This window comes from Hemitrygon akajei, chromosome 14, assembly GCF_048418815.1.
Source record: "Hemitrygon akajei chromosome 14, sHemAka1.3, whole genome shotgun sequence".
Taxonomy (NCBI): Eukaryota; Metazoa; Chordata; class Chondrichthyes; order Myliobatiformes; family Dasyatidae; genus Hemitrygon; species Hemitrygon akajei.
Genome location: NC_133137.1, coordinates 64,504,738 through 64,531,682, shown reverse-complemented (window position 1 = coordinate 64,531,682; position 26,945 = coordinate 64,504,738). Strand labels below are relative to the sequence as shown.

The window sequence follows — 26,945 nt, the reverse complement described above, 5'->3', positions numbered from 1 at the left end:
TTTCTGTTTATTGCATGATTTTTAATCTATTCAACATATGTATACTGTAATTGATTTGCTTATCATTATTTCTTCTATATTATGTATTGTATTGAACTACTGCTGCTAAGTTAACAAAGTTCATGACACATGCTGGTGATAGTAAATCTGATTCTGAAAATTTATTCTGTCATACTTTTTAAATATATAATTTATATGTAGGACTAATCAAGTGTGACAGTGGAAGGGTGTGTATGGAACCGGAGATAGCGAAGTACTTAATGAATACTGTGCTTCAGTATTCACTACGGAAAAGGATCTTGGCAATTGTAGAAATGACACAGCAGACTGAAAAGCTTGAGCATATAGACATTAAGAAAGAGGATGTACTGGAGCTTTTGGAAAGCATCCAGTTGGATAAGTCACTGGGACCGGACAAGATATACCCCAGGCTACTGTGGGAGGCAAGGAAGGAGATTGTTGAGTCTCTGGCGATGATCTTTGCATCATCAATGGGGATGGGAGAGGTTCCAGAAGACTGGAGGGTTGCAGATGTTGCTCCCTTATTCAAGAACGAGAGTAGCCCAGGAAATTATAGATCAATGAGTCTTACTTAAGTTATTGTTAAGCTGATGGAGAAGATCCTGAGAAGCAGGATTTATGAACATTTGGAGAGGCATAATATGATTAGGAATCGTCAGCATGGCTTTGGCAAAGGCAGGTCATGCCTTACGAGCCTGATTGAATTTTTTGTGGATGTGACTAAACACATTGATGAAGCTAGAGCAGTAGATGGAATGTATTTGTATTTCAGCAAGGCATTTGATAAGGTGCCCCATGCAAGGCTTATTGAGAAAATAAGGACGCATGGGATCCAAGGTCCCAGAACTGGCTTGCCCACAGAAGGCAATGTATGGTTGTAGATGGGTCATATTCTGCATGGAGGTCAGTGACCAGCGGTGTGTCTCAGAGATCTGTTCTGGAACCACTTCTCCTCATGAATTTTATAAATGACCTGGATGAGGAAGTAGAGAAATGGGTTAGTAAATTTGCTGATGACACAAAGGTTGGGGTGTTGTGGATAGTGTGGAGGGCTGTCAGAGGTTACAGCCGGACATCGATAGGATGCAAAACTGGGCTGAGAAGTGGCAGATGGAGTTCAACCCAGATAAGTGTAAAGTGGTGATTCATCTTGGTAGGTCAAATGTGATGGTAGAATATAGTATTAATGGTAAGACCCTTGGCATCGTGGAAGATCAGAGGGATTTTGGGGTCCGTGGCCATAGGACAATTAAAGCTGCTGCGCAGGTTGGCTGTTTGGTTAAGAAAACATATGGTGCATTGTCGTTCATCAACCATCGGATTAAGTTTAAGAGCTAAGAGGTAATGTTACAGCTATATAGGCTAGACCCCACTTGGGTTCTGGTCACCTCACTATAGGAAGGATGTGGAAACTATAGAAAGGGTGCAGAGGAGATTTACAAGGATGTTGCCTGGATTGGGGAGCATGCCTTATGAGAATAGGTTGAGTGAACTCGGCCTTTTTTCCATGGAGCGACGGAGGATGAGAGGTGACCTGATAGAGGTATATAAGATGATGAGAGGCAATGATCATGTGGATAGTCAGAGGCTTTTTCCCAGGGCTGAAATGGCTAACACGAGAGGGCACAGCTTTAAGGTGCTTGGAAGTAGTTACTGAAGGGATGTCAAGAGTAAGTTTTTTATGCAAAGAGTGGTGAGTGAGTGGAATGGGCTGCTGACGATTGTGATGGAGGCAGATACAATAGGGTCTTTTCAGAGGTTCATGGATAGGCACATGGAGCTTAGAAAAATAGAGGGCTCTGGGTAACCCTAGGTAATTTTTAAAGTAAGAACACGTTTGGCACAGCATTGTGGGCCAAAAGACCTGTATTGTGCTGTAGGGTTTCTATACTTCTATGTTTATGGTCAATGAGTAACTTGTCAGTTTTTTTAATATAGCTTTTTACTTATTTTCATGAAACTTCAGCTAATTGTGGCAGCTGTTTAATTGGGCCAAAATGTATTGTTTTCAATGTGTCAGAATTAACTGGAATCAACTGTTTTCCATAAACACTGGAGATTCTGCAGATGCTGAAAATCCAAAGCAACGTACACAAAATGGTGGAGGGACTCATCAGGTCAGGCAGCATCTATGGAGACGAATTAGTCTGTGCTTGGGAGCGAGTTCTGGAAAGGGTGGGTGAAGAAGCCAAAATAAAAGGCAGGAATATGTTGGCAGGTGATAGCTAAAGCTGGGTTGAATAGTTCTATTTAATATCAGAAGATGTATACAATATACAACCTGAAATTCTTGTTCTTCGCAGACATCCACAAAAAGAAAGGTACTTCAAAGAATAAGTGACCAGTAAATATGTTAGAATCCCAACGCCCCCACTACTCCCCTCTCTCACACACAAGCAGCAGTTATGCAATGACCCTCCCCCACCCCCACTCCCACTTCCTTACATCAAAAAGCCTCAGTACCCACTACCCACCAAGCAAGCAATAGCAAAGCCCTCAAGAGAGACTATGATCTGCAGTCCAACAAAAACTAACAGTTCACCTGACAATTTGAAATGCTATAGACTCTTTCTTTCCCTCTAATAAAAGGGCAGAGAGGTGTCACATAGTGAGGGGGAGACTAAGAGAAAAAAAAACAAAAACAAAAAAAAAAGCTCAAACTGGCTGATTGCAGTGTTAAAGTCTGCCGCGTTCCTCTCCCCACTGAGATCTCCAACTCGAGAATCAGGAGGGAGAGGGAGAGATTCACTAAATGCAGAGGCCTCTGATGGCTGATCTGCTGTTCACGATAGTCTGTTTTCACCTGTGACGCTTCAGTTGGTCATACCAGCGTAGAATCAGCTCTTCCACAAGGCTGCAAAACCTCAGTACCTTGAAGGTATGCTCGTCTTCTAGGCTTCATCCTTGGGATCTAGAAAAAACAGCCGGTTGATAAACCCAGGGAGCGGGAACCATTGCCGTAAATAACCAATCTGAGTGCAGCTGCAGGTCAAGGGCACTTACAGAACTCTATCCACCTTGAAAAGGAAAAAAGCAGAGGCATCAAAGGCAGAAATTAAGCTGTTTCCACAGATGCGCTAGAACAGGGGTGTCAAACTCATTTTAGGTCACAGGCCGGATTGAGCAAAATGCAGCTTCATGTGGGCCGGATCAGTCGGACGCGTGCGAATGCAGCTTTCGTTGCCTCCGTTTTTTCAGCCTGCTCTCATGTGTCTCAGTCTCTGCTATAACTACAAAGTATTTCACTTTACAAATTCCGTTTCTTATGAAGAAGACTGCCGAATAAACACTAAAAACCCTGAAAACCTGGTACCTGAATAAACTCAGCATTAACCATATCATACGCCATAGGCGCTTCGATTACTGGGGCCAGCTTTAATAGTAATTAGATATTATCTCGCGGGCCAAAGATAATTCCAAAGCGGGCCGGATTTGGCCCGCGGGCCTTGAGTTTGACATATATTCGCTAGAAGAAGCTACTGTCTTGTGCAGTTGTAGCTCTAGTCAAAGTGAATGTTACCGTTGCATTTGCTGTCTTCACCAATGACTCAACCTGCAAACTAACCTTTAGAGAGTGCTGCACAAGGATTCCCAAGTCCCTTTGCACCTCTGAATTTTAAAAATTGCTCTCCATTTTGACAACTATATTTCCTTATTTGTTTTATTTTCCTAATTGTGACCCTGTCTTTGTTTTCATTTTGATGTAGTTGCTGTTTAATTCCTCTGTTGTGTTTTCCCTGTTGTACATTTTTCTTTGAAATGAATGTTTGGGGAGAAGAAAACAAAGTGCTGGAAACACTTAGCAGGTCAGATGACATCTTTGGAGAAAGAAACATAATTAAACTGATATTTTAAGTGGAGCTGGCATTTTGGGTCAAAATAACATTTCAGGTTGGTGAGAGGAATGCTGCCGGATTGGAAGATCAGTTTTAGTTGGCAAATGCATAGTGGCATAGCTGACAAGATTTTCTGGTCCAAGCTTGGTCCATGGTATCAAAAATGACTCTTCCTTGCTGAGCATTCAGAAACAGTCTTGTTTTAAGTAGTCTGGAAATCTGAATAGGATTGGACCTGAATCTGTACTACACAGTGGGGGGAGGGGGAAAGAATGACAAGTCAGGTTGAAATTGAATGGTATTATGTGATTCCAAGTAAATACCACTCATGTTTAAAACTGGAGTGCATTTTGCAGAATGAAAAGTGTATTGCACTGTAACCCGTCTACTCAAAAAATATTTGTTCAATTCCATTTTTATCAAAGTACATTTGCCTATTCCACAAGTGTCCTATGGTGTTTGGATTTTTCCAGGCAAACCTCAATATTCCAAAATGTCCACCTCCAGAATTATTTTAACTGCCTAAACTTTCCTAGTATTACTTATCGAAGTTCATCATAGAAGTGTTGATGACATTCTAGGTTGCAAATTTAGGCCAACACTCTGCAAGACCAGTGTGAGAAGCAAAAAGACACTCCCTTTCCTCCCCCCCACCCACTTTCCCCTGCTCCCCCCCGCCCTCCTCAGATCGGGGGGACAATGTCACATCTGAAATGGGAAGAAATAGATCCTGTGCACATTCCCAATTTTCCAGTGTTTTCCTTAAAATAATTTTAATCAATAATTTGTATTCTAAGTAATTTTGGGGTGAAATTTGTTCTTGCTGTCTGAACTTGATTTTATTTTCAGAATTGTATTTTTTTATTTTTTCCAAGCATTTTTGTGATTAAACCCTGAGGAGTTACTCACCTAATCATGAATAATATGATTAATGCACTTCAGACCTCCTTCTCAGCAATGCTGATTTTAAGAGTCTATCAATAGTTACTGTGTGGAAGCCTTGCTGTGAAGGGGAAAAGAATATTGCTCGCTCCTTATTCATTTCCTAGGAAAATCCATCAGGTATGGATAAGTCTTGTCACTTTTTTCTTGCTTTAATTTATCTAAATAGCTTATTTTCCCATCTGAGACTAACTGCCGTGTAAAGAGTGTAGAGTGTCACTAAGCCTTGAGTGAATTGTTCTTTGGGGCTTTCCAGTCTTCTAGTTCATTGTGCAGACAGGAACTTGGAATGTTGATGAGTGGAAGGAAATTATTTTAAAATGTAAGAATTACAACTGCAAAGTATATTTACTTCTCTGTATGCAAAGGAGAATAAAATTCTCGGGTAACGTTTTGTAATAGTACAAAAATGAGGTCAGATGGCGAGGGCAGTCTGGTTGTTCCCTTGAACTACTTTTCCACAACCTTGTCTGGTTGAAGAGTCGGATCTTGTAGCAGGCAGCTTGCTCGCCAGGTTAGTTAGATAAAGGAGTGTTGCACAAGGAGAGCAGCCAGTGGGAGATGCAAATTACGGAAACAGTGGAAAACGCCAAGTTCTGTCTATACCAGCATGAGCTACAGAGAAGCACAGTTAATGTCTTTGCCTTGCAGCTGTGGGCGGTCCAGTTTCTATCTTGTCCGTGGCTGTTGTCTCTGTCTGGTTTTCACCAGGTACTTGGGTTCCTGATATCCCAAAGTTACACTGGTAAATGAATTGCTGATGGTGTAAGACCATAAGATGTAACAGAATTGGACCTTTTGGCCCATTAAGTCTGCTCCATCATGGCTGATCTAATTTTCCTCTCAACTGCAGTCTCCTGCCTTCTCCTCAGATCCCTTCATGCCCTGACCAATCAAGAATCTATCAACATCTGCCTTAAATATGCCTAAAGGCGACTTCCACAGCTGCCTCTGGGAAAGAATTGCACAGATGCACCACACTTTGGCTAAAATAATTCCTCCTCATCTCCATTCTAAAAGGACACCCCTCTATTCTGAGGTGTATCCTCTGGTCTTAGACTTTCCTACCAGTGGAAATATCCACTCTATCAAGGCCTTTCACCATTCAATAAGTTTCAATTATGAGGTCACTCCTCATTCTTCTGAATTCTGGTGAATACAAGTCCAGAGCCATCAAATGTTCTTTATATGACCAACCATTCAATCCTGCAGTCATTTTTGTGAAGCTCCTTTGAACTCGCTCCAGTTTCAGCACATCCTTTCTAAGATAAGGGGCCCAAAACTCCTCACAATACTCCAAGTGAGGCCTCACCAGTGCTTTATCAAATCTCAGCATTACATCTTTGCTTTTATATTCTAGTCCTCTTGAAATGAATGCTAACATTGCATTTGTCTTCCTCAGCACAGACTCAATCTGCAAATTAACCTTTAGGGATCCTGCACAAAGACTCCTAAATCCCTTTGCTCCTCAGTTTTTGTTTGTATTCTCTGTCCATTTAGAAAATAGTCAACCCTTTCATTTCTTCTACCAAAGTTCAAAACTGGACACTGTATTCCATCTGTCACTTCTTTGTCTATTCTATTCTCCAAATCTAAGTCCTTCTGTAGACGCTCTACTTCCTCAAAACTACCTGCCCCTCCATCTTTCTTCACATCGTCTGCAAACTTTGCAACAAAGCCACCAATTCCATTCTTCAAAATAATTGACATATAACATAAAAAAAAGAATCGGTCCCAATACAGACTCCTGTGGAACACCACTAGTCACTGACAGCCAACTAGAAAAGGCTGCCTTTATTCCCACTCTAACTCTTGCCAATTAGCCACCGCTTCAACCATGCTAGAATCTTCCCTGTAATACCATGGGCTTTTAGCTTGTTAAGCAGCCTTAGTGTGGCACCTTGTCAAAGGCCTTCTGAACATCACTCATTAATGTAGCAAATGAAATCAAAAGGGAGCAGAGGAAGAAAAAGGAGGAAATTAAGTGTTTGATTGGCAGCCAAGGTGACTTAATCAGCTAAAAGGTCTCCTGTCTCGTAAAAATACACTCAACTGTAACTAACCCGTTGTCAGAATTCCAAGCCTTCTGCACATTCTTTACAAGCTTTCCACAGTTTGTGCATATATTATAGTATCTATTTTAACTTGAATAATAAGGCTATTCTTAACTTGTTATTTATACTTGTTAGTTAAACAGAAAGAATAATCTTTCTTATGCAAGTTGACGCTAAATAGATTTCAATCAGTAAGGGTGATTTTATACAAATTAACTAAGTAGGATGTTTTGGAGTTTTAATTAATCCAATTAAATAAACAGATTAAGAATGATCTTATTGTAGAAATTCTTACTTTTGGAAAAGATTACTACTTTGATTATTTGAGAGTAGCCTACAATAGAGCTAGGAGAAAACTAAAAGGTAATTCATTTTTCAAGATAAAAACAAAATCCACACCCTTCTAGAATTAAAGAACTATTGTTTCTACTTAAGTGAAATTTAGTTCATATTAGCAGTAACATGTTTACTTTGTGTTTCCAAACATTTAATTCATAAAATAGATGCATTTTGCTCCATTTTTTTGTTACCACGATTGCTTGCAAAACTTATGGCAAAAGCAGTCTTTAATTAGCAAGCCAAAGATGGCACACAGCTCAGTATTTCATCCTTTGATATTTTGTGAGCTATTTTCATTTTGAACTAGGGCAGTCAGATTGGTTATAGCATGGAAGTACAAAGTTTCCTTTTGATATGTATGTACCTTATTTTTAGAAAAAAATGGAGCTGCAATCATTGCCTATCTAAAATCCTTTTTATCATTTCCACAATTTTTGACCACTTACCTCATCTTTACATATGACAGATTTCAGTGTCCTCTTTTCTCATTTGATTTTGCCTTGTCAGTTCTTCCATTCTAGTCAGTGGACCACATGAATAATTTTACAGAACAATTCCATCTGCCAATTCGTCATTCCCCTGTAATTAAAGGTCAAAATGTTCAAAATATAATTTTCAACAAAAATAGTTAAATAGAAGTTAGACATATTTAAGTAAAAGTTAGAACAGTCGCTTGTCTGTGGTGAGTGAGCACAAGATCTAAAAAGCAAGTAGGGTGCTTTGGAACTTTGTGCTGGGCTTAAGGTATTGCGGTTTATTAGGCACTTGGCAAGGGCCAATAAAAAGGTTAGTTTTAAGTGGAGTGACCATTGTAGGTGCTGAGGCTTTGGCTCAAGGGGCTTCAGCGAGGAGAGGTTAAGGCTAAGGTAAGTTTCTTTCTTTGTCTGTTAGTGCTAGAGTTCTTCAGGTGTTTGCCTAGCTAGAGTAGTGAGAATGGATCCTGAGTCAGTGGTGTGTTCTTCATGCCAGATGTAGGAGATCTGGGAGGCCCCCAATCTTACTGATAGCTATGTCTGCAATCAGTGTATCCAGATGCAAGTCTTTACAGACCATATTAGGGAACTGGAGTTGCAGTTGGATGATCTTTAACTCCTACAGGAGCTGACAGATAAGAACTATGGAACTACAAAGTCAACATGGCTTTGTGCCTTATGAGCCTGATTGCGTTTTTTGAAGAGGTAACAAAAGAAATTGATGAGGGTAGGGCAGTGGATGTGGTCTACATGGACTTTAGCAAAGCATTTGACAAGGTCCTTCATGAGAGACTCATCCAGAAAGTCATGAGGCATGGGATCAGTGGAACCTTGGCTGTTTGGATAAAAAATTGGCTTAAAGGAAGAAAGCAGAGGGTAGTTGTGGAAGGAAAGTATTCTGTCTGGTGGTTGGTGACTAGTGGAGTGCCACAGGGATCTGTCCTGGGACCCCTGCTATTTGTGATTTTTATAAATGACCTGGATGTAGAGGTGGAAGGATGGGTGAGTAAGTTTGCGGATGACACGAAGATTGGAGGAGTTGTGGATGGAGCTGTAGGTGGTCGAAGGTTACAAGAGGATATAGACAGGCTGCAGAGTTGGGCAGAAAAATGGCAGATGAAGTTCAATCCGGACAAGTGTGAGGTGATGCATTTTGGAAGGATAAACCAGAAGACTGAGTACAGGATTAATGGTTAATAACAGTGTGGATGAACAAAGGACTTTGGGGTTCAAATCCATACATCCCTCAAGGTCGCTGCACAGGTTGATAAGGTAGTTAAGAAGGCCTATGGGATGCTAGGCTTCATTAACAGGGGGATTGAGTTCAAGAGTAGAGAGGTCATGTTGCAAACTCTACAAATCTCTGGTGAGACCGCACTTAGAGTATTGTGTTCAGTTCTGGTCACCTCATTATAGGAAGGATGTGGGAGCTATGGAGAGGGTGCAGAGGAGATTTACCAGGACGTTGCCTGGATTGGAGAACAAGTCATATGAAGCAAGGTTAGCAGAGCTGGGACTTTTCTCTTTGGAGCGTAGAAGAATGAGAGGGGACTTGATAGAGGTCTACAAGATTATGAGAGGCATAGATAGGGTGGATAGTCAGTACCTGTTTCCCAGGGCACCAATAGGAAACACCAGAGGGCATATGTACAAAATTAAGGGAGGGAAGTTTAGGGGAGACATCAGGGGTAAGTTTTTTTACACAGGGTTGTGAGTGCCTGGAATGACTTGCCAGGGATGGTGGTGGAGGCTAAAACATTAGGGGTATTTAAAAGCCTCTTGGACAGGCACATGGATGAAAGAAAAATGGAAGGTTATGGGGTAGTGTGGGTTTAGTACATTTTTTTTAAGGATTATATGGGTCGGCACAACAAGGAGGGCTGAAGGGCCTGTACTGTGCTGTAGTGTTCTATGGTTCTATGGTACAGGGAGGTAGTCACATTGAAGTTGCAGGAGGCAAGAACCTTGGTGACTGTCAGGAGAAAGAAAGGGAGTAGGCAGATAATGAATACAGATAACAATTAGATACTACTGAATGAATGACTTACAAAGGAAAGCTGCAACGACCATGTCTCTGGCATGGAGGCTGACTCCGTGGCTCACAAGGGAAGTGGGGAGAAGAGAGCTGTGGTGATTGGGGATCCAGTAATTAGGGGAGCAGACAGGAGATTCTGTGGGTATGAAAGAGACTCTCGGGTGTCATGTTGCCTCCCAGGTGCCAGGGTCAGGAACCTATCAGATTGGGTTCACAGCGTACTAAAGGAGGAGAGTGAAAAGGCAGAAGTCGTAGTACATATTGGTACAATGTCCTCCCTTTCTGCAGCTGGTTAGTAAGCTCTGGACTGCTGCCTGTACCACATCCCAGTAGAGTGAGATTAGGATTATTTGTTTGGCAGGTGAACGTATGGCTGAGGAACTGGTGTAGGGGGTGGCATTTCAGAATTGTGGATCATTGGGATCTCCTCTGGGAAGGTATGACATTACAAAAAGATCAGTTTACATCTGAACTCGAGGGGGACCAACATCTTTGTGGACAGGTGTGCTTGAGCATTTGGAAAGAGCTTAAGTGAGTTTGGCAGGGGGATGGGAACCAGAGGGATAGGTCAGCGGATGAAGCAGTTGGTATACAGCCAGATGCCACATGTAGAGAGACTGTGAGAAAGAACAGGCAGTTGAGAAGGCAAAATTGCAGTCAATGGGATAGGTTGAAGTGCATCTATTTTAATGGGAGAAATATCAGGAATTAAGGTCATGAGCCTCGTGCATGGGCCATTTCAAGGAACTATAATATTACAGAAACTCTGCTGTCATAAAGGCAGGAATGGCTGCTGGATGTTCTAGGGTTTAGATGTTTCGAAAGGGTCAGAGAGGGAGGTAAAAGAGGTGGGGGAGTAGCATGGATATGATCACAGCTATATAAAGGGAGGACATCATGAAGGGATCATATATTGCGTCTGGTTGGGTGGAAGTCAGCAACAGGAAGTGAGCAATCACTCTATTGGGAGTATTCTATGGACACCTCCATCCCCTCCAAAACTAACAGAGACATTGAAGAACAGTTCAGGAGGCATATTTTGGGAAGTGCCAAATAACAGGGTTGTTGTCATGGGTGACTCCAACTTCCCTAATAGTGATTGTACCTCCAAGCAAAAGATTTAAATGTGCTGGAATTTGTTAGGTATGTCCAGGAAGAATGCCTGACACAATATGTGGTAGGCCGACCTGATCTCGTGCTCAGTAGTGAATCAGGTTAGGTGATATTTTGGAGGCAGTGACCACTACTCCCTGATCTTTACCATAGCTTTGGACATGGATAGGAGCAGATATTTTGCAAAATAATTAGAGGAGGGGGAATTATAATGGTATTTAGCAGAAACTTAGCGTAAATTGGGAAAATGCATAATGGAAATGAGGGGGTTGTTTAGGAAGTATGTGGTCTGGATATATTTGCCCTATTGAGGCAGGAAAGGATGGTAGGGTGAAGGAGCCATGTGAGAAATGTGGAACATCTAGTCAAGAGGAAGAAAGAAGCTTTTGGAAGCAAGGATCAGATGAGGCTATAGAGAATGACAAGATAGTCAGGAAGGAGCCGAAGAATGGACTTAGAAGAGCTAGAAGGGGGTATGAGAAGGCTTTGGCGAATAGTATTAAGGAAAATCTCAAGGTATTCCATACATGTGTGAAGAACAGGAGGATGACTAGAGTGGGGTTTAGGACAGATTGGAGATGGAAGAGAAAACACATGCATAGAGTCGGAGGAGATGGGAAAGTGATGTGATTCAATTTAGAAGTTCAAATTTGAAGGACTTTGACAAATGGGTTTGCAGGGTAAAGCAGGCTAGTATGCTAGAACATATCAAAGTTAAGAAAGAGGATGTTCTGGAACTTTTGAAAAACATTAAGATAGATGCAACCCTGGGCCAGACAGGTCACATCCCAGGTTACTATGGGAAGCGAGAGAAGAGATTTCTGTGCCATTTGGTATGACCTTTGTGTCCTCTCCTGCCACAGGAGAAGTACCAGATGATAGAAAGGTGGTAATTGTTCAGTAGGGATAACCCTGGGAGTTATAGACCAGTGAGTTTTGCTTCAGTTGTGGGTAAATTATTGAAGAAGATTTAGAGACAGAATTGATGAGCATTTGGAGAAACATAATCTGATTTAGGGATAGTTGATATGGTTTTGTGAGGGGCACGTCATGCCTCAAGATTCTTCAAGAATGTGACAAAGCACATTGATGAAGATAGAGTATTGAATGTGATTTATATGGATTTTAGTAAGGTATTTGATAAGGTTCCCCATGGTAGGCTCATCAGTAAGTCAGGAGAAATTATATCCACAGAAACTTGGCTGTGTGGGTTCAGAATTGGCTTGCCCATAGAAGACAAAGAGTGGTTGTAGATAGAATGTATTCTGCCTGGAGATCAATGACCAGTGGTGTTCCAAAGGGATCAGTTCTGGGACTCATGCTCTCTGTGATTTTTATAAATGACTTGGATGAGGAAATTGAAGGGTGCATTAGTAAGTTTGCAGATTACATGAAGGTTGGTGGTGTGCATAGTGTAGAATGGTGTTGTAGGTTACAGTAGGATATAGTCAGGATGTAGAGCTGGGCTGAGAAGTGGCAGATGGAGTTCAACCCAGGAAAGTGTGGTGTGATTCAATTTAGAAATTTCAAATTTGAAGGCAGATTACAGGGTTAATGGCAGGATTTTTAGCAGTGTGGAGGAACAGAGGGATCTAAGGCTCAAAATCCAGATTCCTTAGAATTGTCGCTCAAGTGGTGTATGGTGTGTTGGCCTTCACTAGTCACTGGATTGAGTTCAACAGCCGCAAGTTAATGTTGCAGTTCTATAAACTTCTCTTTTGATGACCCTTGGAATATTGTGTTTGGTTCTAGTTACCTCATTATAGGAAGGATGTGGAAGCTTTACAGAGGGTGCAGAAGAGATTGAACAGAATGCTGACTGGTTTAGTGAGCATGTCTCATGAGGATAGGTTGAGTGGGCTGGGGCTTTTTCCTTTGGAGCAGAGGAAGATGAGAGGTGACTTGATGGAAGTAAGCAAGATGATAAGAGGCATTGATCGAGTGGACATTTCCCCAGGGAGGAGGTGGTTAATGCAAGGGGACATAATTTTAAGGTGATTTTAGGAAAGTATAGGGATGACGTCAGAGGTATGTTTTTGTTATACAGATGGTGGTGGATGTGTGGAATGCTTTGCCATGGTTGGCTGTAGACACAGACAAATAAGGGACATTTAAGAGACTCTTAGGCACGTGGATGATAATAAAGTGGAGGTCTATGTAGCGAAGGATTGGATGGATCTTGGATAAGGTTAAAAATCAGCACAATGTTGTGGGCCGAAGGGCCTGTACAGTACTGGATTGTTCTATATCAGATGCTTCAACTAGTTGTGGTATCTTCACGAGTTTCTTCCCATTGGACTATCAGCCTTTCTCGAAAACTCGGCCCTTTAGTTGCTGAGTTTCCTTTGCACCACGTGCTCAGAGATTTTACTCACAGCTGTGTGTCCTGAGCAACTTTTGAACAATCCTCCTTACCTAAAGAACAGGTTTCTCCAGTTCGTGAAACATTGTGAATAGGTTTGTTTTAAATATCTTGGTCAAAGCACTTCCTGCAGGCAGGACTGGAATTTACCTTGTGTATAAGAGAGAACGGCAATCATTTTTAACCGTGGGCTCTTTGTTGATTGTTAGAAAAGGAAACATAGATTGTTGATGGAAAGTTGATATGTTTATTGGTGTTGCAAATTCATTCAACAACATTCCTGAGCTTTTTTTTGAAGGGTTAAGATAGAAACATGGCATATTTAATTCCTGACAAAGTGAATATTATGTTGTCATGCATATAAAAATGGATGTTCTTTAGAATGGAAAGCAGATTGCATTGACATCTGGGTTGTTTCATGCCACTGCAGACATTTAACTAGTAATCTCTTGTCATGAACTGCATTTGCTGGCATTATTCATTTTCTGGATTGGCCATGCTTCTTTGGAACATCAGACACTGAAGGTTGATGGCAGGGTTCTGTGGTGTCTGTATTTATAGTCTTTCAGCACTGCACTGTAAAGTGGGTCTTGCTCTGGCCCAGTTGTGCTGGACTCTCTTTAGTCTGTTTACCCCAGCCACCATTAGTTACCTCTTCAAACACATAACCTTGCCCAATCTTTCAACTTCTCACAGTCACTGTTTCTTAATTTTCCCTGGCTATGAAGCCCAACCATTGGATCCCATCCTAATTGACGCACTCCCCCCCCCCCCACCCCCACTATCTCAAGAGCATCTTCTTCCCCTCTACCATCAGGACCACTACCTTATTTCTCCTGTGTATTAATTATTTTTTTTATGATTTAGAGATACTGCTGCAAAACAACTCATTTCCCTTCATTCCCGCCGCTGCCCATAAGGGGTTTATACTTACTCCCTGTGACTGTGTGGGGTTCGTCCAGGTGCTCTGCTTTAATCCCACATGCCAAAGATCTACCATTTGGTAGGTTAATTGGTCATTGTAAATTGTTCCATGATTAGGCTAGGATTAATTTGGGGAATTGGGGGCAGAGTGGCTCGAGGGACCAGAAGGGCCTATTCTGCATTGTATCTCAATAAATAATCTGATTCTGAACCGGTGATTACAGGTCTCCAGCTCACAATCTGTATCTGCCTGACCACCATTTATTGACCCTAAGTACCCTGGTCACCAGAATTCCTTCTCTTCCCTTAACCATATGAGTTTATCTTCAATTTAAGTTTAAAAATACAAGTTGATCTTCAAGATGTGAGTTTATAATATGTAGTACAACTGATGCATTGTTTAATTGAAAATCGTTGTCTTCAATAGAGGAAGCTCCACATCAGCATTGGGTTTACAATGTTTCTCCTTGGGGAAGTAACAAAATTCAAAGTAAATTTATTATCCAAGTACGTAGATGTCACCATACACTACACTGAGATTCCTTTTCTTGCAGACTTTCACAGAAAAACAACGATGTATAAAAGAATCGTTGAAAAGCTACACACAAAGACTGGCAAAGAACCAAAGTGCAAAAGAGAACAAACTGTACAAATAGAAAAAGTAAATAAATAATACCGAGATCAACAGTTGTAGAGTCCTTGAAAGTGAGTCCATAGGTTGTGGAATAGTTTAGTGTTGAGGTGAGTGAAGTTATCCATGTCGGTTCAGGAGCCTGATGGTTGAGGAGTAAGAACTGTTCCTGAAGCTGGTAGTATGGGTCATAAGGCTGCCAGATCCTGATGGCAACAGTGAGAGTGAGGAGAAGATGATCTGGATGATGGGAGTCCTTGATGGCGGATGCTACTTTCTTATGGCAGTGCTCGTTGTAGCAGAGCAGTAAGCAAGAATGTGGTTCGAAAGAAAAAGAACAGGCCTAGAAATGTGAAGTGAAAATAAATTATTTTGTAAATATTAGGCAGGTCATGCAGTGTCTGTGGGAGGAGAAGCAGGTTGACAATTTGGGTCTGAGATCCTCCATCAAAGAATGGGGTTCTCTCATTTGCTTGGTGATAAAATCAGACAGTAGATGTGATAGATACATTAGTGAGTTGAAGAGTCATTTGTGGCTATTTAGCCTGCATAAGCCATAAGTGGAAATGCTACTGATGGCAAATGGCAAGATCCCATTTATGGACACTGCAACTCAAAACTCAACAAGGAAGGGTGATACTGTTGCTGCTGGTAGGGCTGGAGACATAGGAGACATTTATAAGTGTCCAGGATTTATAGCCTGGGTCAAGTGGGAATGTTTGAATATGTGGTCAGGCTAAAGACAGTGGCAGAAAGCTGCAGCTTACAGACTTGTTTTAGATCGAACGTTACAGGGTGTGTATTGACAGATGAGAAAACTTGGGTAAAACTACATAAATCAGTGAGCTTACCATTTCTTGCTCCCCAGTATAGATAGCTCTTTAAAGATGTGACACAGTTTCACTCAGACACAATTTTAAGTGCGCAATCCCTTGAAGATGGTAATGATGGTGTGGTCATCGTATTCATGTCTGAATCGTATAGATGGGTTTGGTGGGAAATCAGCAGTTCATATCAGTGTAAAAGGCAGGAGGCCTTGCCATAGTGATAATGGGAGCTTGTTGGTTTCTATCTGCTCAGAGCGGCCTACTTTTTCATCAACTACAGGTAGAATGTGTTTCATCGAAGAGTAAGAAAAACAATAGTTGTCTCTATATTAAAAACACAAAATGTTGGAAACACTCGACAAGTCAGGCAGGATCTATAGGAAGAAAAATAATTAATGATTTGGGTCTGGGACTCTCCTTTAGTTCTTATAAAGTTGGTTACTAGTTTGTAGAGCAATCTCATTTGTATTGATAGACAGGTTAGCAGGAATGCGTACTATCAGAATTGTGTTTATCATTGCTGTCTTATGAAATGACATTTACTGTTTTATGGCAGAACAGTGCAAAGACGGCATTAATCTTAATTACGGTACAACATAGTGCACAAAAACATGGAGATTTCATCTTCATAATTCTGCAAATCTCATCATGCAGTCCATTATAAACACAAGAGGTTCTTCAAATGATGGAAATTCAGATTGGCACACAAAATGCTGGAGGAACCCAGCAGGTCAGGCAGCATTGGTGGGAAGGAACAAAGAGTCAGTGTTTTGAGTTAAGATCCTTCATTAGGGCTGGAATAGAAGAGGCAGGAAGCCAGAATAAGAAGGTGGGGAGAGGGAAGTCGGTACAAGCTGGAAGTTGATGGGTGAAGCCGGGGGAAGGTAGTTGGGTATTGCAGGGGGGATGGTGAGAAGCTAGGTAGGAAAATGCCAAAGCAGGAATTTGATAGGAGAGGAGACTGGACCATGGAAGAAAGGGTAAGAGAAGGGGCTCCAGGAAGAAATAATAGGCAGGTAAGTGGGGAACCAAAATGAAAAAGAAAGAAAGGGGAGGGGAAGAAATGACCAAATGTTATGGAAATTGATGTTTATGGCATGTTTGGAGGCTACTTAGAATATGAGATGTTGTTCCTCCAACCTGAGAATGGCCTTATTGTGGTAGTAGAGGAAACCATGGACCAAAGTGTCAGAATGGGATTGGAATCAAAATGGTTGACCACTGGAAAGTCTTGCTTGATGCGAATGGATGAAAGTGCTTGATAACAGTGCTCCAGTCTACATCAAATCTCACTGATGTAGAGAAAGCTGCACCAGAATACTTTTACTGTATGGAATGCAGATATTTATTTCTCTCGTCAGCGTTTTCTTTAAGCCATTAATTAAAGGCCTGCACTGTTTCTTCTGTACTTATTAACTGCTCATTCAAATTTCCCATGTGGATCTGCATAATTGAAGGAATGTGGGTAATTTTACAATAACAAAATTCTTTGAAAGTCGTGTGATTTCTTGATTTACAAAAATGGTACATACACAGAAAATGTGTTGTGTAAAAGGTTGTAAATCAAAAAAAAGTCAGATGAAATGCCTTGCAGGAATTTTGCCATAATATATTTCAATGTCCAAAAAATGGTGTATTTTTATCATGAAGCATAGTTGTAATTAGAAGACATGTCGATAGAATTATTGCAAGTAAGGTTTATTTTCAAGGAAATGCTGTATAATTTTCTTATACTGTGTGCAGTAGCTGTAAAGTTTGTTGCTTGGGATGTAGCTTATTTTATAATTAACCTTTGCATTTGTCTGGTCTATTTTTTTCAGTTTGCGTTTTGTACCTACAAGGTGTTGGAAACAAAGAATGGAGAGAGGTAATGCAGATTATAGTGCTGATACTACCTGAAACAACATTAAATTGATTTACCATAGTAAACAGATTGAGTCTTAAGGAGTAATTCCTCAGAGTGCAGTATTGACTATTTTGTAGCAAGTTAATACCAAATGTTTCTCCAAAAAAGTGATTGTTGTTTTGAATCATTTGAGAGAGAACAAGTTTTTGCCCACATATCTTTGGGGCGGGAATTTCTGTTAATCCAATGAAATCAGCCTGTGTCTAAGTGTATGAGATTAGACCTACAGCACCCTGTGCTTTACACAATGTTTCAGGGCAGAGGGTTTTCTTATTGTCTTCAAAGTTCCTAGAAAGCAAGACCTCTGTCCTTGCAAGGTCATAGGTTCAAACATGTTTTGTGCATCTGAGAGCAAGACATTAGAATGACATTTCTATGGAAGTTCTATTGTCTGGCTGAGACACTAATTAAAGGTAAATAATCTCTGAGGAAGGATAGCCTCGTTATCCATGATGTCTTGCCAGACATTTATCTCACATAATCACAACTGTTTTGGGACTACTTTATGAACATAATAACCGTGATATACAATAAAGTGCCTTGGTAATCATGATGTGTGGAAAAACTGTAGAAAATTCACACTGTAGTGTTAAAGGCACACTAGTAGATGCTATCTAACTAGAGGAGATTGTTTTTCCTGCTTGTACATCTTACTAGTCTTAATTTTTTTTTAACTTTTTGGTACAATTTGCATGAAATTGTGACACTAACACCAAAGTTTACCCTCAGCCCAGTACTGAATTAATCACTGTTGAGAATTTACATGAACTGTGCTTGTCACAGCTGTTTGAGATTGCAAAAATTGGGTCATTTTATTAGCAGTAAGGATAAAAATTAGCATGTTTCAAAAAGCTTTGTATTTGTTTAACATTAACATCTGTTTATACGTAACAATTTTATAAATTTTAAAGTTTCTTAGAATTATAAAATTGAAGACTTAACTCAAAGTTAAGCTTGATGTTGGGGAATTTAACAGATTTCAATTACAGCCAGGTGTTCGGATACCCTCATAACTATGCTGATTATTGCAGTTTTGCATGTAGTGCTCATCATAGAAAGGAATATTTTTATTGCAGATTTCTGAAAGATTATATTCCAAATTGTTGTAAATTGCTTTGGACTGTGTCAGATTTGACATTTAGCAGTATGCAAGGTATTTTTATAAAGAAAGCAAACATTTAACGTAATTTCAGGCCCACAACATTGAAACTCAACCATTTCAGTTTGTGCGCATGTTACTACTGAGATAATGCTTTAAAATCGCTGTTAAATTCCCTAACATCAGGCTTAACTTTGAGTTAAGTCTTCAATTTTCAATTAACCTCCACACCTTTTGTAATTAGCTTGTTCTGGTATTTAATGTATAACTTTATCTATGGCAGTAAAACCAAATTGTACTTCAGGAATGCAATTTTACTATTTCATGAAATGAAAAATATAGTTTAAATTTGGACATTTAAATTCAGTATGTGGGCTTATTCATAGTTCTATACAAATACAGATTTTACCACTTGATACTCGTCATGCATTTGCCATATGAATCGTGTGCTTGATTATTTTATGGCACCACTTATTTCATGCATTTTTTTACAGTATGGAAGAACAGAAGCTATTGACAATACCTTGAATCCAGACTTTGTGAAAAAATTCATTCTGGATTACTTCTTTGAAGAGCGCCAGAATCTTCGATTTGATTTGTATGTACATTTGTTTTGAAGATCAATAACCAGAAACTAATATTCATTTCACTATAAAAAGTTTGCTTTTCCAACCAAATAAATCAAAATGAAGTTGATTGTTTTAACTTCAACAAATGTGAAATTATAATGTAGTTGCAGGTCAAAATTTGAGGATTGTCAGCATTTACATTTATAGGGCACTTTTAGGAAATTTACCAGGCAGGAAATTCTTGATTTCAGTAAAATAAAGGAATACGTAAATTCTGATCTTCTAGTTTCTAGCTATTGCATTTCTTATTGAAGCTCTTAACCTTGTTTCATTTTGCTATTTAAAAAGCTGTTTGTTTAGTGAGCTTTGCAGATATATTACTAAATTAATTGAAAGTACTTAAGTTATACAATGTGAATTAAACTTGTATTTTCATAATTTAATGTCATTATTTTCTGTCCTTGCAATGCCAATCAGCTCAAGGGTATCAAATTCAAATGTGTTTGTATTGAAGTTGCTTCACATGTGATAATATTAACTGAGTGTATTACAAATGAAGAAGTCACGCTAAGTCTAGTGCCAGCAAAACTGACAATTTTCTCACTAGCATCTTCAATTTGTGGCAGGACATTTGGTTTATTTTTAAGCAGATTTAAAAGTGGAGTTATCTATTCAGCAATTCATATACAACTTTTCCCTATATTCTTCGATATATTAGAAAGCCATATAGCAATACAGCACATACAAGCTCTTTGGCCCACTGAGTCAATGCAACCATGGCATCTGCCTATATCCCTCTAAGACTTGCATCTGTATGTGCCTATCCAAGTCCTTCTTAAATTATGCTTTTTTTTTTACCTATCTCAAGCACTTCCTCATTCTGTATACTTACCACTTTCTGCGTGAAAAATTTGCCCCTCAAGTCCCTTTAAGTCTAACCTCTTTTACCCTAAATCTCTTCCCCTTTGTTTTTGACTGCTCTACCTTGGGGAAGAGGCTGTTACCATCTATCTTGCCTATGCCTCTCATAATTGTAAATATTTCAATCGGGTCGCAGCTCATTCTCCCATATTCAATGGAATACAGATCAAGCTTGGCCTTCACTCCCTCTGACCCTGGTAGCTTTCTTGTAAATCTTCTCTGCATTCCTCCCAGTTTAACTAAGGCGTTACTGTAATGGTGACAGAACTGGACACAGTACTCTAAATGTGGCCTCATCAACAATTTGTATAACTGCAACATAGGGCACTATACTCGGTGCCCTAACTGATGAAGACTAACATGCTAAATGCCTTTTTTGCCACCCTAACTGTAGCACTGCTTTCAACAAACTAATCACTTGTACTCCTCTGTTCTATTACCCTACCATTTGTGATGTAAGTCCTATGTTGGTTTGACACTCCAAAATGTGTTAACTTACACTTACCTGTAGTGAAATCAATTTGCCACTCCTCAGCCCATTTTCCCAACTTTAGATCCCCCTTCAATCTTCATTAACATTCTTCACAATCAACAATACCTCCTACTTTGATGTCAGAAACAGGAATCAGAATCAAGTTTAATATCACTGGCATTTGTGGTTATGCATGAGCAGTACATTGCAATACATAATCAAAACTGTGAATTGCAATAAGATCTATCTATATTTATCTAGTTAAATTAAATAAGTAGTTCAAAAAGGGGAAAAATGTAGTGAGGTAGTGTTCATGGGCTCATCCTTTGCTCTCGGCCTCAATGTCATGATCTTTTTAATCTGGGTCATCACTTGAATCTGCCAAACGTTGGTTAGTCTTCATTCTCCGGCCCGGGCCCTACACTTCAATCTAGCCCCAAGTCCGCTCCAGCAATGGCCAAATACTGTATCAGTTCATTTTTCACTTCCGGGCCCATGAGTCCAGTTCACTTAGTCCTTCAGGATGCAACTCTCAAAGGGAAATTACAGGCTGTGGATTGCAGTGATCATAGTCCAGAAAAAGTATAATTAATAGAACAGTTGGTCATTTTGTTTGCTCCAGTAAAACATCAGTGTCTTGCCAGTGCCATCTTTAACAGTTCTTTAAGTGAGTTCTTAAACTTTTTATAGACATCAAGCGATTCACCTTCTAAACCCAAAGTATTGCTGGTTTTTTTTCCTTGACCAGAGCCACAATATCTCTTGTCAACCAAGTTTTCCTGAACTTGTCAGGTTTACCCTACCCCAGCAGAAATATGGTGCTCCTGGATTCTTGATATGTTCCACTTCCCATTTATTCCTTTTCCTTTAAACTTGTTTGCCCAATTGATCTCTGTTAGATCCTACCTAATTTCTCATAAAACTAGTCCTGCTCCAGTTTAGTACCCTAACCTGAGGACCCGTCCTTTCCTTTCTCATCACTACCTTGTGGGCATACTCAATAAATCCATAATAGAATAATAACCATAATAAAATCAATGAATGATGGCACCAACTTGGGTGTTCAATCAGTGTGCAAAAGACAACACACTGTACAAATACAAAAAGAAAGAAATAATAATAATAAAATGCAATAAATATTGAGAATATGATATGAAGAGTCCTTGAAAGTGAGTCCATAGGCTGTGAGAACATTTCAATTTTGGGGCAAGTGAAATTGAGTGAAGTTATCCCCTTTAGTTCAAGAGCTTGATGGTTGAAGGGTAATAACTGTTCCTGAACTTGGTGTTGTGAGTCCTGAGGCTGCTGTGCCTTCTGCCTGATGGTGGCAGCGAGAAGAGAGCATGGCCTGGGCAGTGGGGGTCCCTGATGATGGATGTTGCTTTTCTGTGACAATGCTTGAAAAAAAGCAGCTTCCTGTTGGTCACTCATCTGTATCACGAACATACTTATTCATAAATACATTTCTTTTTTGGATTTTGTGGACTTGATGTGATGAAGGGTCTGTTTTCATACCATGTGGCCATACATACAAGTTCCTGGCAAATAGAAAAGCACAGACAAGCTTAAATATATATATATATATAGATAGATAGATATAGAGTTTAGGCCATAATCATAATATTGTCCTCAATTCTGATCACTTTTGGAAAGATGTGAAAGTTGTTGAGAGGAGATGAAGAAATGTACAAGAATAGGGATGAGGGAGATATATTTGAGAATGGGGATGAGGAAGTTATAGTTGAGAATGGGAATGAGGGAGTTGTATTCGAAAAAAGGCTGGAGAAGTTGGTATTCTTTTTGGACTAGAGAATTTTGAGAAGAGGTGCGCTCAAGGTTAAAACAGTGTGGGGACTACCAAGTAGATTGAAGCTCATTCCTTTCATAAAAGAGTTGAAAATTAGAGAATGTGCAATAAAGCAGAATGATAAAGGAACCCAAGGCAACTTAAAGGAAAACTGGTCCCATAGTTAGCATCGGGATTGAAGTATCAGATGGAATGGTGGAAGCTGATCTTATTGTGGATTTCAAAATGGAATTTGATTAGCACATTAAAGACAGACAGACTTTATTGATCCTGAGGGAAATTGGGTTTTGTTACAGTCGCACCAACCAAGAATAGTGTAGAAATATAGCAATATAAAACAATAAGTAATTAAATAATAATAAGTAAATTATTCCAAGTGGAAATTAGTCCAGGACCAGCCTATTGGCTCAGGGTGTCTGACACTCCGAGAGAGGAGTTGTAAAGTTTGATGGCCACAGGCAGGAATGACTTCCTATGACGTTCAGTGTTGCATCTCGATGGAATGAGTCTCTGGCTGAATGTACTCCTGTGCCTAACATTATGGAGTGGATGGGAGACATTGTCCAAGATGGCATGCAACTTGGACAGCATCCTCTTTTCAGACACCACCGTCAGAGAGTCCAGTTCCACCCCCACAACATCACTGGCCTTACAAATGAGTTTGTTGATTCTGTTGGTGTCTGCTACCCTCAGCCTGCTGCCCCAGCACACAACAGCAAACATGATAGCACTGGCCACGACAGACTCGTAGAGCATCCTCAGCATTGTCCGGCAGATGTTAAAGGACCTCAGTCTCCTCAGGAAATAAAGAATGGCAGAGCTGTATGCAAAAGTGATTGGACCCAGCTGCATTGCTTGCAGGTGCCATCACCAACTCAAATCGGCATTCATGAATGTCCTTTTTGTAACAGTTTTGCAAATTACCTTTTTGTAACATTCTAATTTTAGCAAATATAACCTCTAGTTTCTGGAATCTTCCTTGCAATTTAATTCTTTGAAAAATTACACTACACTTCTGAACATTGTATTCTCCTAAAGGGTATGGTGTCTGGAACTGTTCCAGGGCTTTGCTTAGTTATAGCTTAATTTTTATTGCCTTTTAAGTGTCGTTCTCCAGGAATAAATTTTCATATTTTTCTTAACCTGCCCACTTAGTTTAACAAACTAAGTATGTAGATTCCCTGGCTCTTTTTAGTTGCTTACATTGAAGTCCACAGGTTTATCAGGGATTAGCTCTATGAGGAAGAGTTTCAATCCAAAACATCGACTGTATTCATTTCCACAGAATCTGCCTGAACTGCTGAGGTCCTCCAGCAGTTTTCTGTTGTGTGTTTTGATTTGTATTTACTCTTCTTTCATAATTTAATACTTCTACCTACAGTTTACATTGCCTTGCAGCAGATATGGTTTGCAGTCTCAAGTTTTAGCAAGTAATCCTTGACAAATGACTGTGAAGAACATCCTTCGCACATTCTTTAGAAGTGTTAATATTGTTAGCAAAAAGGTGCAGTAGCCAATTGCTCACAGCAAGATTCTAATAAACGGCAAACAAGATAAATCACCAAAAGATTTGCTTTTATTTGTGATATTATTTTAGTGACAAATAGTGACTAGGATGTTGGACAAATATCTTGTTTATCTTCTGGTTATAATGTATTTTTAACATTAGATTGAACAAGTTAGACATTATTCTCCAGAGAAAACTTAGGTAAAAGAGCATTGAAGTTCTTGAGCAAATCCGTCATTAGCTTTGAACTCATGGCCTTCCAACTCATTAGGCAAGACCACATCTAGTGAGCAAAAGTGGCACTTAACACTAGGAGAGCAGAACACTATTGGATTTGGATTAATTTCAGATTGATCTATTTTTAAAACAGAACAGTATTTTGATCTGAATTACACTTTGCATTTGTTTAATTTTAGTTAGCCTTAAATACAATATAGTTTAAAAATAGCTTCTGCTTATTTTTACACAATTGATTTGCTATCAAGTGAATATACAGTATTGTCTTTTAGGAGTTTATCTTTAAAATTAATACATTCTGTTTGTAAAAATGTGGTGTGAAAATTTGCAGTAATTAAATCTGTGGGCATATTTATTCCATGCACACATTCTATATAATTGCTGTGATGTTTTCTTTTGTGTTCTGGAAAAATGGACAACGTATAACCACATTATTCTTGAATATTCAGAACAATGGCAATCTGGCATTGTCAGAATCATAAAACTATTCAGTTTGCAAGCCTTTGTAGTGCTTTTAGTTGATAGTCTTGTTCATAAAAGACAACATTTTTGAGCTGTCACCTGCAAATTTCTATTGTGGGAAGAAGAACTGGTGAGCAATTGTATAAGGGCAAAGGAAATGCCACTATGATGGGTCCCTGTTATTTCCTCAATAATGAGTGAAATACATATTTGGGTGCATAGTAAAGTTTGTTGATTGTTACTAGGTTAAAAACACAGGCAGGCACTGTTGAGCATGGCTTTATGTGCTAGTTGAAATAGTATTTGTAATAAAAAAAAATCTGTAAAAGTAATTAAAGGTTAGTTTAAAACATTAATGATTAATAATTTTTACAGATTTTGTTTCTGAATTTAATTAATTCCAGCTGTTTTCTGGGATGTCTCAAACACTTGAAGGTGTCTTTTTATGTTTCTAGGAGTTAGGGCATCTGGTTCTGCTTGAAGACCTGCTTCCCTGACATGGTCTCCTCCTTCAGTAGGGCCTTGCTGCAGGGCTTGAGTTTGAGTAAAGGGTTGGACTAAGCTCTATCTTAAATAGGGATCTAAGACTGAATGGATTGGAATGATTGCATCTACTGATGCCTTGGACTCAGGAAAGGCCATCTAATGGTGGGTCCATTTTAATCAACTCTTTCTTTATGACCAGTTTTTGACTGATAGTCTGTATGTCCTCCTTATGAACGTGTGGGTTTCCTCCAAGTGCTGTGGTTTCCTCTCCCAATCCAAAGATGTACCAGTTAGTAGGTTAATTGATCTTTGTAAATTGACCTGTGATTAAACTGGTGTTAAATTGGTGGGTTGCTGGCGGCACCGCTCGAAGGGCTGGGAGAACTTACTCTGCGCTGTAACTATAAATAAGTAATCTACCTTGAGATTCATTTTCTTGCAAGCATTCACAGCAGAACAGAGAAGTACAATAGAGTCAATGAAAGGCTGACAAATAATCTATGTGCAAAAGAAGACCAGCTGTGCCATACAAATGGAATAAATAAATATCTAAATGAATAAATAAATGGGAAAATAAATAAATAAGTGATACATACTGAGAGCATGAGTTTGTAGAGTCCTTGAAAGTATGTCAAGAGGTTGTGGAATCAGTTCTGAGTTGTCATGAATGAAGTTATCCATGCTGGGTCAGTAACCTGATGGTTGTAGTGTAATGTTCTTGAATCTGGTGGTCTGGGACCTATAGAGCCTGTACCACGGCCCTGATGGCAGCAAAGGTGCATGGGTCTGAATGGTAGGGACTGAGTCCAATTCTAGAACTCAAATGCACACAACCTATCGTTTCCAATTGTATGATGTTCAGATCCACTGAGGACGCAATAAATTTCCACATCGCCTACGAAGAACTCCTGGCCAGTGTAAAACATTGTTGTTTAACTCCCTTCGTGGGATGGGGGTTGTGGGTGGAGAGAGAATACAACTAAGCTGAGAATATGGTGAAGGCAGATGTTTCTTTCCATGAGAGCCCCTCATGGAAAGAGCCCCTGTAGCAAAGTTGCAGACCTCAGTAATTGCAGGTGGACTTTTATGATGGCTGCTTTGAAGGGGGATAAGTGGTCTAAAAGTTGAGCTGAGTATCTTCCCTTGAGGAGGTAAGCACCGCACTAAGACAGTGCATGTCTGCCAAAGAGGTTGAAAGGAGTATAAGTGGTGTGGGATTAAGCGTTCCGGTGATTTTTGAGAAGTGAAATTTCCATGCTGGGGTGATAACGTGAGTTGATGCATCAATGCAGAATCTCTGGACAAAAAGAAAATTTAAAATGTTTCTGGAAGAGCAATATGCTTGCATTTCAAGAGGACTAGAATATAAAAGCAAAGATGTAATGCTGAAGTTTTGCAAGGCATTGGTCGGATCGCATTTAGAGTATTGTGAGCAGTTTTGGGCCCTTATCTTAGAAAAGATGTGCTGGTTTTGGAGAGGGTCCAGAGGAGGTTCACGGGAATGACTCCAGGGATGAAAGGATTAATGAATGAGGAGTGTTTGATGGCTCTGGGTCTGTACTCATTGGTTTATAAGAATGGAGATCTTATTGAAATGTATGGAATATTGAAAGGCCTAGATCGAGTGGATGTGGAGAAGATGTTTCCAACAGTGGGAGTGGGGGTCGAAGACTAGGGGAGCAGCCTTAGAATAGAGGGACACCCATTTAGAAAAAATGTGAGGAGAAAATTCCTTAGCTGTAAGGTGATGAATCTGTGGAATTCATTGCCACAGATGACTGTGGAGACCAAGTTACTGGTATATTTAAAGCAGAGGTTGATAGGTTCTTGATTAGTAAGGGTATCAAAGGTAGAAGGCAGGAGAGTGGGGTCAAGTCAGATAATAAATCAGCCATGATGGAATGACGGAGCAGAATTAATGG

At 39.8% G+C, this 26,945-nt stretch overlaps 1 protein-coding gene across 1 annotated transcript in view; it reads left to right on the top strand.

The window, feature by feature from the left end:
• The window catches only part of LOC140738644 (copine-8), a 306,170-nt gene that overhangs the window by 81,643 nt on the left and 197,582 nt on the right, over window positions 1-26,945 (top strand). Inside the window, exons 3-4 of the mRNA XM_073066254.1 lie at window positions 17,378-17,424; window positions 19,057-19,160. Of these exons, the coding sequence (XP_072922355.1) occupies window positions 17,378-17,424; window positions 19,057-19,160 (151 nt within the window). The remainder of the gene's footprint in view (window positions 1-17,377; window positions 17,425-19,056; window positions 19,161-26,945) is intronic.